The 12,837-nt window shown below is 33.4% G+C and overlaps 1 protein-coding gene across 1 annotated transcript; it reads right to left on the minus strand.

Annotated features, from left to right (window-relative positions):
* Window positions 1–390: 390 nt before the first annotated feature.
* On the minus strand, window positions 391–7,133 carry LOC140043648 (neuronal acetylcholine receptor subunit alpha-7-like). The gene is made up of 5 exons (XM_072088164.1): window positions 7,008–7,133; window positions 5,890–5,934; window positions 2,812–2,921; window positions 1,340–1,881; window positions 391–1,007 (listed from the first exon to the last, which is right to left on the minus strand). The coding sequence occupies exons 1-5, from the start codon at window positions 7,131–7,133 to the stop codon at window positions 391–393; spliced, it is 1,440 nt and encodes a 479-aa protein (XP_071944265.1).
* Window positions 7,134–12,837: the final 5,704 nt, after the last annotated feature.

Here is a 12,837-nt window from a genome sequence, read left to right on the forward strand (position 1 = left end):
AATGTTTGTTCTGCTTCACTGGTCACAGCAAAAACAAAAGTTGAGCTGCGTTAACGTGGTGGTCGCAATTGTTTGTAGCATCAATTTTGCAGCAGTGTTTGTTTTACACTGTTTGTTCTGCTCCACTGGTCACAGCAAAAACAAAAGTTGAGCTGCGTTACTACGTGGTGGTCGCAATTGTTTGTAGCATCAATTTTGCAGCAGCAGTATTTGTTTTACACTGTTTGTTCTGCTTCACTGGTGTCAGCCGAAAAAGTTGAACTGTGTTAACTACATGGTGGCATGGTCGTTATTGTTTTGCATGCAGAGAAGAGATTGACAAAAGTCAGGGTCGTTAAGTGTGGTCGCAAAATTATTTGTACCCCTGTAGAGTCGAATGTGTGTGTAGGCTTAAGTGGAATCCTTGCCTTGGATAGTTAAACGAATTACTATGATGTCTAATGTTGCAATTATGGCTACAGAGAGTGCCACCAGTAGAAACACCCGGTCGAGAATGGCACCGATATCTTTCCATTCCATCAATATTAAAGTCTCCTCTGCGTCCTCTGTCATTCTCTTTGAAATTCCCTTTAACTCCTCTAAAATATCTTCCAGCTCTTTATTAACTATTCTACAGGTTCGATTTGATTGCGGGTTATTTTCCGTTCTATCATTTCCTTCTAAAAAATTAGTTTCCCGAAACTTTTTTCCATTCGGCTTACCATTGTCTGACGTGTCGGTTTTATTGTTGAAATTATTACTAGTGGTTCGAATAACGTCAACTTTTGTGGTCATGCCATTTTCAAATGCGTAGTTTTCGTTACCGTTTCTTCTTGCTGCGTATGTGACTCCTCTGACAGAAGACGCACGTGGCGTGTAAAATACAATGCGAGCTACAGTTTTAAGCATCAAAATACGTAGCCAACTGGGTGCCCTTACACCGCCATTTTTATTATATACGTTTAGTATGAAGGCTGTAAATAATATAGAGAGGCATCCCATGCTGATAAGTATGGTAAAGTATCGACCTAAAAGAAACATAAAAAATGAACCATGTAGGCTAAACTTAAAGAGTAAACAGTCTCTTAAATGTAACGAAAAAACAGCAGCCGCTTTGGTGTGAAGGTAATTTCTGTTGTAGTAAATAATATTAGTAAGATAATACGTATTGGAATATATACAATATTCGGGAATGAATTGGAAAACTTATGACTCATTTAGTATTGTAGAGCCTATAGGCCTATTAATGAGGCCTAAACATTTTTCTGGTGAGTATTACATGACACTTATAGCTTCAATTTGACTTAATTTTAACTATTTAGACAAAATTCAGCCTATTCACACCATAGTTAGTACTTACTAAGTAACGGAGAACTGTCAGCACTTGGCGGTAATGTTTCGGCAATAAGTTGCTGGAAAAGAATAATTGCTAGAAGATTGGTTATAGCAAACGAAATCTTCTCGTCACATTCTGGAGGCAGATAGAACACCAACATCGTAACGAACGATAATAACACGCATGGAATCAAAATGTTACCCATGAAGAACTCTGGTCTTCGCTTTAAGATCAACGTGTATTCCAGGCTTGGGTAAGGTTCTGGGCAGCAATTATATTTTGCGACATATCTCTCGCCAAGTACTGTCGACAACTCCCAGACTCCATTCTCGTCGAATTCTGTCTGTTCATTATGGGCACCGCCTGGAAAATCTAAGTTTAATTGCCAGCCATTGTACAGCCATGAGGCAAACTTTAAAGTGCAGTGTTGCTTGTCGAAAGGGAAATATTCTACATTCATCCGACAGAAGCTGGTGAGGATGGAGGGAGCTGCCTTGACAACCGTTCCGTCCGATTGTATTATGAAGTAAAGGCCTTCTTTGAGTCGCTCAAAATCTTTGTCAACACTGTAAACATTAAAGAAAACCATCTTAGTGTTTCATTACACACAAGTTTTTTTTTTGCGAACAAATGGGCTTTACTTAAAGCTCAGGTACAGGCATGAATTTTAAATATAATATTTGGTTAATTGTACATAAATCAAATATTTGTAACAGAAATCGAGACGAAAAAACATGAATTTCCCTTAATATGGTCAAATACAAAATTTGGCAAAATTCTTCCATAAAAACCAGGAAGACTTTTTTCAGTAGTTAGGTAGTTAACCTAATGTAATAACATGCCTGGTGACTCCCTAGACGGTGAAAAAAGATGGTGGATATACGGTGGATAATTTTTGCTATAGCATGAAAATAAAAATCTGAAGTTGAATAAAAATATCAGAAATGTAATATTCAAGTTATATTACCTATATTTAGTCATCTGATAACATTTTTTACCACACCATTTATTTTTCATAGCTTTTTAAAATGCCTCTCTATTTACAAAATTTGTGTACAAAAGAATAGAGATTTTACTGTGTAATTTGAACTATCCCCCCACTGATAAGAAAGTGCTTATTTTCAACAAGCTCGTGTAACACAAATAAAATCCCAAAAATTATGAAACATAGGGGAAACTATAGATCGATAATTATTGGAATGTATGATCAATAGAAATTTTTTGCCCGCACCTGGCCTTTAAAATCATGATGATAATTAAAAATGAAAATTGTATGATGGTGATTTAGATTGAATGTTAATGATGGCTGCTTTTCATGTATTTTAAGGATGATGATGATGAAGTTGTCAGAATAAATAATGCTGATAATAACGTGGTTGTGATTGGAACAAAGAAAAAGAATGTGATCTGTACGATTATGTAAGACGCAATGAATCATGTTAGGACATTAATAATTTGTTTGATTTATGAATGTATAATTAATATATAGGGCCTACTTGTTGTAAAGTGTTATGTCCGGTTCCCATAATGTCCCAGGCCGCATGTGAACAGAGCTTATGTTGCCATAGTCAGACGCATTCCATGGAATAAGTTCGTCTTTCCATTCCTAAAATAGCAAAAGATTGACCACGTATTATATTAAATGCTTGCTGTTCAAATCTTATTGCATGTATTGCTCTTCTTTGTGGTCTAATCACACTAAAGTGTACTTAATGCCCTACGGGTATGTTACAACAATGCTCTTCGATTATTGTTAAGATTTCCAAGATACTGCAGTGCTAGTGACATTTATTTGTTATTAATGATGTCCCGTCATTTGGGAAATATCTAAGAAAATCTGTCTTTTCATTGTAACAGAGAATGTCAGCTGGCAAAAATGAAATGATAGAATGTATGATGATGTCATCATTTGAATCATCCAGGCTCCATATAACAAAATGATGGAGATCCTGAGGTGATCTTTTCTATTTCTGTTTTCTCCATAGGGCGTTTCCAACTTTTCTAACTTTTTGAGCTCAAGTATTATACGTTTGAAACGCCGTATGTGCCAAAATATTTATCTTTTTACTATTATTAATACGAAACACAGTTTAGGCTAGACTATATGATACCTCACGACAGGAATCGACTGTTTCAATCAATCAACTCATGTGCATTGTTCAGGTTTGTAAGCATTTGACTTGAACATTATAAAATAACCTATTAATTGTCGTTTAATATTTAGTTATCGTCGGGTTATGTTTAATTTTAAACTCTTTAATGGAGTGGATCAATCGCCCATTCCCCTTTATTGTTTATCGGCAAACATTCATGAAGCAGTAGCATGTATACTGTGTGCATCGTTATTGTAATATGATGCACACATTAACGAATAGATGGAAAAATCAATATTCAGTCTGCACCAATGTTGACAGAAAATGTAACTAATATTGGCAATACCATTAAAAGTCTGAGCTACTATGTTGTAACTCTTACATAAACACATGTGATGATGTAGGGCGCAATGAATCGGAAGTTCGTGTCTGTCGTTTAGCTTAGTTATTCTACTTCTTAACGGTAATTTCATCTAATTATTACTCTACTTGACTACAACAAATGAAAAGTCGACAAGCTAAAAATATTACATTTTATATAGAAATCGTCTAAGTTCAAATTTCAGTCTTAATCGACATTTGGTCAGTAGTCCAGTTCGGTCTAAAACGACATTTGACAAGTAGTTATAGGTATAAATAGACATTTGGCCTGTTGTAGAAAAAAAAATTGAAAGGTGAAAAATACGTGTTTTATAAGGATACCGTGCGTGACGTGTCCATGCCATTATTCCTCATGTATTCAACACGCACACCGACCTTAATACTAACCGCGTCACTTGTAATTATAATGATTGGTTTATTTTGCCGGCGTCATTTGATAGCCAATAAGCGCTTGTGCATTGTATAGATTTTTTTCTCAACTTAATAAATTTGTTCTTCGAAACAACAGACAAATTCGTTTATGCTTCATTTCATTAGTTCTTTACGAATTATATCAGTGAAACAATATAATGCAGTAGGCCTAATTAACGCATTACTGTTTGTTTGTTTGTTTGTTTTATTAGTTTCTCCACACATTGTAAAATAAAAGATAAAAATTAACTGTATTATTTCACTTATAGGCCTATACCGTAATTCGTAACCTTACTTTTTTAAACGAATTACTGAACTATTCAATCATCCAACTAGACTACAATAAGGAACGAAATTGAATTACATGGATAATACAGACGATTTTGAGAGTCATCACTAACATTGTTAAAATGTTGTTAAAATGAATATACAGTAAAAAGATGGTTTGGCGCTCTTTTATACGGTAGCTTATGACTAAAATATAAACGTCAATTTTACTTTTTCATGGAAAAAAGCGGTTGTATGGCATTCGAGACGCCTACAATCAAGTTAATTCTGCGTTAATGATAACAACTTATCGGATTAAGAATGATACTACAATTAATGATCGATCCGAATTCTAAAGATTACAGAATGTCGTCACATCACGTGTACAAGTCCAAATTATATCCACTTTCGTCATAGATCACTCGAAAGATTCAAAACACAAATTAATGTTTCAAATCCCTACTCAAAACGCGTTTTATACCATTATATTAGAAATTCGATTATCTATGTTTCGAGAATTACTATAATGAATTGATTTCTCGGAGCTCATTAGTAGGTGCTTTATAACTGTTCACGGGCGCCTGTTTTTGTTTTTTATTCATTAACGGAAGATTCGTAAACCATTGGCCTAGTGCGAGTAATTCTGAGTAGGAGTATATAATGCGGTACTGGCCTAGAAACAGAATCGTAAAACGTAATCAGTTTAATTTATTATAAAGAGTTAAGATCCATTCATCGAGGTGAATCATACTGAAGCTTGGTTACCACTATTATGGATAAAACACAAAGACGTAAGCTGAACGCAAGTAATTTGACCAATCATAAGCGATGGATTATTCGAACCATCGCTTGTCATTGGTCAGCTCGCTTGGCGTTGCGCTTTTAGGTTCTTCTAGCTTTAGTAGTGAACTGTGTTGTGCTGTGGGATCGATTTTAACGCCTCTCCTCCAAAATACACAGGGCATATCGGTATCCATTTTCCGCGAAGAAGACGCTGTTCCTTTAAGTACGGACCTGGTAACACTTATCGTAACTGACAATTATGAAAGAAAGTCAGTGTTTATATTGTTGCAATATTTGACGAGCAGCCATTATATAACAAATCGATAGACAATTTAATCGCTCCGGTAACCACGAGGTTCAGACATCAACTATTCTAAATTACTAATATTATTATGTGTAAAGTTTATAAAAAATCCAGCGAAGAAGACCGTGCATTGTTTTAATAGCATGTGAGCCGCCACTGTTATTCGGTAAACATTTTGCACCTATTCGCTAGCATTACTAAAATACAAGGTATAAAGTTTGATAATGTAGACAGATATTTACAATTTTATATTTTAATGCGTATAATCCACATTAAGAATAAAACTAGGATCGATATTATTATAATAACGGATTAACGAAAAACATTATACTAACCATTCTCATCCAACCACTGATTGTTAATTCCTGTCTTTTTTCTACCTATAAGACAAAAACAACCCGAGGGATTATTCGTAATATATTAATGATGCGTCGGTGGAATCATCGCACGAAGTGATTAATAGTAATACATTGAGCAAAGTGTATACACATACTACTGGATTTTCCCGTCGGTAATTAAACTGTAGGCCTAATACTGGTATATTGAGAAACCACCTGATACAAGAGCACTATCTGTGACAATAAATATCATGCAGTATTACGCCTTCTGGTATTAACTTTTATCCAATATGGACACATGTGCCTATTGATATGGCATGTGCTTGTGTATAATATAATTAATAATTCATAAAAATATAAGTACCAGAATTTTTGGTATCCAATTTTGTTACATAGGCGGTCACCATTTTGAAAAAAATAATTTTAAGACATTCTACATAATTATCATCAAAAAAAGGTTTCAGTCAGAACTATGATGGTATAATATGTACATTGTATACCTTATATATATAACATTTGTTCCTAGTCTTATATTCACCAACCATATAATATAATATTTAATAATAAATCCAACAATAAAGAGTTCAATTATAAATAATTAAATATGTTTTAAAATTCAGATATGATAATATAATCCTAAATCTAAAATTCTGCTTCTTCATTGTCGGAAAATAATGAGTTGCAAAGACGTTAGTAATATTAAATTAAAATATTTTGAGAGGTTATACTGTAATAATGGATTAAACTGTAATTAAGCGTTGTTACTACTATAATAGAACCTAACGCAACCGACAAGCAATGCAACTAATTTGACCAATCACAGCAGACTGTTAATCCGAATGTCACTTGTGTGATTGGTCAAATTACTTCGGTTGCCTATCGTCCTTGCGTTGTGTTGTTAGTACCAGCCACGCCTTTACTACGCAAAAGATATTTTGATAGAGGATGGCCAGTGCTAATTACAACAATCCTAATTATTATTTATAATTTTAATTATTTGGCCAAAGTTTAATTTTAATATGCGTTGAGATTACACATTAGTTTAATCAAACTGTATATATTTATAAAAATGTAAATTTCCCAATACCTTTTACTGACTAATTGTAATTACTCACCATTTGTATAACCTGCGTCACTAATATACGGAACGTAACGCTTACTGGTAAGGAGGAATTAAGGACAGGCCTAGCACTTGTCTCTGCTGCTTTTGATAAAGCCCTCTGCAATATTAAATCTTCCATGTTGACATTTTTACTTGACGAATATTCTGAAAAAAAGATTAACTTTGTGAGATTTTAGAGAGATTTCATACCAACAGGACTTTGAATGTTGGGTTTTTAGGCTATTCCAAAAGTAAATCCTCTGGCGATGATCCTTCTTCTGTGTTGGTGGATGATTAAGATGACGTCCATTTGGTTCAAGTTTGGCCTATCCTTTTACAAATCCAACGTAAAACTAACACTTATATTAATTAGAAGATTTTTTAGTGTTTTCGGAAGTTGCTACATGGAAGTCCGTGATTCCGTTTTGAATCCCATGCAGTCACTTTTTCAAATTCCACACTATTAGTATTGCTATCTTCAGTAATGCGGCATTAATTAATTAAGAAATAATTTATATAATGTCGTAGCAAAACACGCATTGTGTATTCATTACCTTAATGCAGTGATAACTTAAATAAGGGACGTTGTGTCTCCTAATGTCGGCAGCACTATTGTTATGTTGTTATACCTAATCTTGATTTACCTTGATTTTGTATTTCTATATTGATGCAGTTGATTTATATGAACATACAATAGTAATGCCAACGATTGCCATTACGGCTACCTTGCAACGTTATGTATTTTTAAATTACTAGGCCTTTTTTCCATTGAACTTTTAGGCCTAATAGTAATATCCCAATATTACATGCCAAAGGAAACACGTTGAGTGTTGATTTGGTTTCAATTCATAGTTGACTGGTGGTTTGCCGGACCTATTGGGTTCTTTTCAATTCAATTCATTTGGTCAAACCAGGGAAGAATGAAATTTCAATCTTCCCTGGTAAAACCCATTCATGTGGCTCGACATTTGCCGTGCTTGTCACAGGTAATAAACACGAACACCATTATAAGTGGATTGTTTTTGTCGACGATGTTAATTTACATTTTTTTTAAAAATATCATTGCAATCCTGCTCTTATTTAATTTGTTTCAATAACACTGTTCCAATTGTAGAGTATAATGCTAACATTTAAATCTCTAAATCTCTCTTAAAAATATGCCAGGAATACAGTGTTTTTAAATAACTTACGTTGTTTATTAAACACAGATATATTTCAATCAACTTAATAGGCTTAAATTGAAAATTAAGATGATCAGTTCAATTTCTATATAGATCGGTCAATTGGAATTCTATTTTTGACAAAGCGATTATAATTAATGATAATCTGTGATCTATATTCAATGCTATTTCTGAATGATTTTGTTTTTTTTCATAAGATAATAATCAGAAACTAATAATTGTCTTTAAATGCTAACATAACAAATAAGAATTATGATTTCTTGATGTCAGACAACAGATGCTAATTATTGTTAGGCCTACTTCTAAATTCCTCAGTTCGTTTTGTTCAATAATTGATCTAAAATTCTGGTTTTGGTGGACTTAATCAATTTGTACTTGGTTACCAAGTTACTGAGTTACTGGGTAAACAAGTTAAGCGTGGTTCACACTAGGACGCAACGTAACGCAACCTACGCAACGTAAGAAAATACCCTTTCAATAATTGTGTTTTCTCCCGCCTACGTGAAATCAAACCTGTGATTTTTGCAGCACTATTGCGTCGTCGGTTCCCACTTGCGATTACGCAATGCATCACTTTGCGTCGATACGTCGCTGCGTTGCGACGCTAGTGACTAGCGACGCAACGCAAGGACGTAACGCAACGCAAGTGAATTGACCAATCACAAGCGATGGCTTATTCGCTTGTGATTGCTAACTGTCTATAACTTCGCTTGTCATTGGTTAAAACGCTTGCGTTGCGTTTACGTCCTTGCGTTACGTTCTAGTGGGAACCAAACTTTACTATGGGTTACCAAGTTACTGGGTTACTTGGTTGGTTTACCAGATTACTGGGGGTTGCCTGGTTGGGTTACCAGATTACTGGGGGTTGCCTGGTTGGTTTACCAGATTACTGGGGGTTGCCTGGTTGGGTTACCAGATTACTGGGGGTTGCCTGGTTGGTTTACCAGATTACTGGGGGTTGCCTGGTTGAGTTACCAGATTACTGGGGATTGCCTGGTTGGGTTACCAGATAACTGGGGGTTGCCTGGTTGAGTTACCAGATTACTGGGGGTTGCCTGGTTGGTTTACCAGATTACTGGGGGTTGACTGGTTGGGTTACCAGATTACTGGGGGTTGCCTGGTTGGGTTACCAGATTACTGGGGGTTGCCTGGTTGGGTTACCAGATTACTGCACAAAAACCTGTTTTCATATACCATGCTCCAAAATGTCCACAGAGCAGTAGGCCTACTATACTAGTATTATTTTAGATCTAATCAGACTAATCTTACTCCGTGGAAACATTTGTCAGGCTAGACAAAGTCATGTATTCACACATGTACTAATTAAGTTATCTTCACGAGTAAATCGATTTGTTTATCGGTCTACATTGTTGCAAATACAATGGAAAACCTTAATGAAATTGAAATAATAATTATAATATATATATAGAATTTCTAATTTAAACCATTTTTTTTTTATAGATTTATATTATTGATAAAAATAAAATAATACAAGAAAGGCAATTATCATCACCAAAAGTATTAGTATATAACATCAATGCAGTGCATTTAATGGAAAGAAAATCCGACGCAACTGGTATATTTATAAATAAATAATGAAAAATAACTAGACAAAGTTGTTATATTTATAAAATGTTTACGTAAACCCTAAATAATGTACTTTTATAGAAATATCTATAATAAAGAAAAACAATATATACCGCCACAAATTAATTAAGCCATCGGTTCTCCTATGATGAATTATGGTATCTTACGGTATTATTATAAAACTTGATTACTTGTAATTATGATGATAAATGACCAGAAAATTGTGTTTGTTTTCTTAATGATATTCCATTCACTGTACAAGTATTAAACCGGGTTAATCTAATAAAAATTCGAATTGTTTTTTTATAATGAAGTATAATGTATTAGCATAATTAGAGTTTAAAGAATGTAAAATATACTTTGAAATAGTATCATAACCTTACAGTAGTTACAAATTATGGTCACAAACATACAGTACATAATATTGATTCAACCTACGATCATATCACAGCAATGTTTGTTAACTTAAAGTCGAAACTAAAATAAAATGATTAATATATATTATTTTAATATGTATTATTATTAATTTGTGCCTCTTCTGTTGATCCTGTCATGGTCTATTATGGCTTTTTAATGTATTTATTATCTTAATGTAACTAGTTTTCTGTGGGCCTCCCATCACAAGCCCCTTGTGGAATTACTGGACGTCCCTTTCACCTTCTTTCAATTTGTATTACTTAAAGATATTGGATTACCTGTATCACGGAAAGCGAACTCCATGACAGACCATCATTTAGACCATTATTTATAGTAATAATAACATATACAGTATAATTCGATGAAAAGTGAAATTGAAATATGTATATATAAAGAACTATATTACAAAATTATCCTTACAAAAATTTAATTGTACTTACGTGAGGTAATATAAATAACGAAAATTAAAAAAAATATCTTCTGATATGTCTTCATCTTCCTCTGTCTAAAACACCAATATATTGCAGAACTATCTTGAATATATATAGCCTAAAAATCAAATGTGACAACTTGTTAATATGTTAGTGAATCAACCGTGCGCACACCAGCGAACTCTACTTCAAAACTAAAAAAAATCGAACAGGTCGATCAGTGAGTAATATAGTATTGATAATATCTTATACGACAATACGCCCTCAATAGTTGTGCTTTATTAATAATTATTATTCTACCATTTTTATTATTATTAACTTATGATTATTATGATGGTCCTTAAGATTCTTTTTTTAAAATAATATCTCCTCCTTATCATTATTATCATTATCGTATTTATTATTATATATTATCATTATAAACGGTGATTCGGTTTAGGTCTAATAAAGAGAGATAAACTTGTTGGCACACATGGCGTGCCATACTTATATTTCAACTGAAATCGCCTCTAGTTTACAGACTAAAATCAAAAGGGCGAGAGAAAGATTCTCTTAAATCTTATCTACTTGCGATTATAGGATTTAGATACATGTATTATTTGTCATCCTTATTTTATTGGAGATCAAAATAATGAGTTTTGCACTAAAAGTCTTCGACAGTGTATGAAAAATGATAACATAATATTTTTTCAACAACATTTATTCTATAGATCAACTTACTGAATAACAAATCCCCTTAAAAACAAATATTCGTTTATGGACCAATTAAAACAGGAACAAAAACAAGCCAAAACGATCGAAAAATGCTCCTTGCTGACACATTCATAAAGTACTACATTAGAACCACACTTTCGCGATTAAAGGGTGTGGCACCTTAATAGAGGTGACTGCAGTATTGTTAGATGTATTGTCCCAAAAAACACGAAAAATGAAGATTAATAAAATCAGGCTTTAAATAGTCCATTTTGTAGTTTTAATCAAGTTTATCACTTCCGTAGAAAAAAAAATTGTTATCAGTTATAATAAACTTTTAAAATCAACCAAAAACCCATTGGCTATCAGCCAATTTGACTTTTTTTTTTCAGGTAGGCCTAAATAATTTTTTTTGGTCCAATTTTTGGCCAAAGTGAATAAATATTATGCGACATTCAAATGGCATATTCAACAAAAAAAAATATTTTTTAGGGAGACAATACACCTTAAAGATAGCAAAGTTGTACTGGTGGCGACAAGACCCGAGAACTTACAACGTATGATTATCATATCTAATTTGGGGCACTAAAGAAACAATTAAATGAATAAACAATACTACTTTTGTTCCCGCTTTAACCTAATTATCTGATATCTGATATCAAATCAGGAAAGAGTAATATAAGATCACATGAATTCTTTAAATGCGGTCACTTTTAAAAACATATTTTGAATTAAAAATGTGCATAAGTGAATACATAACATTAAATGAAACAGTTGTTACGCGATAAACTATAGAGGGCACAATACATTATCAGATAATAAAGATAAAAACTCGACTTGATTTGAGTTATAACCCCATTAAAGAATTCTGGTAAAAATTACATTGTGAAGTTTAATGTTACGAACATCTACGCATGCTCACAAAATCACGATTCTATGCTTTTACAGATGAGTTAAAGATTTTGAATTGTTGAGGTAACTGTTTAATATGGAAACATTTTAAACGACATTTCTCACTAAATAAAACGAAATACAAAAGTTAATACGTCTAGTTCCAAAACATTTATGATCATTATGTTCACCAATTCCACAAGGAGTAGACTACTCTAAGGTGCTGGACATTTAAGGAAATGGATATATGTGTAGGCCTACTTATAACAGTAGGATTTATCATACACAATTAAAACATTTCATAATAATACAATAGGTTAAGGTGAGTCCCGTATTTATTCTGAACGTAGGAAATCATTGTACCATGGCAATCTAAGTCTTGATTTTTCTTCTCGGAATGTGGTAAAAAGGTGGCCAGTTCTTTCATCCCTTGTGTTTTTCAACCAGGCACTCATTTACAGCAACGGGCAGCTGTTATTATCGGGAAATCAATCCGGGTATTTCTGTATACTATCCTAACAACTCGGATACGCAACTCCTTTATATTACTATTATTCTCTTCAAATACCATCAGTTTCCCAAGATAATTACATTCATTGTTAGCAATTTAAGTTTCTTTAAGGCGAATGGTGAAAACACGTTC

The sequence above is a fragment of the Antedon mediterranea genome, chromosome 3 (genome assembly GCF_964355755.1).
Source record: "Antedon mediterranea chromosome 3, ecAntMedi1.1, whole genome shotgun sequence".
Taxonomy (NCBI): domain Eukaryota; kingdom Metazoa; phylum Echinodermata; class Crinoidea; order Comatulida; family Antedonidae; genus Antedon; species Antedon mediterranea.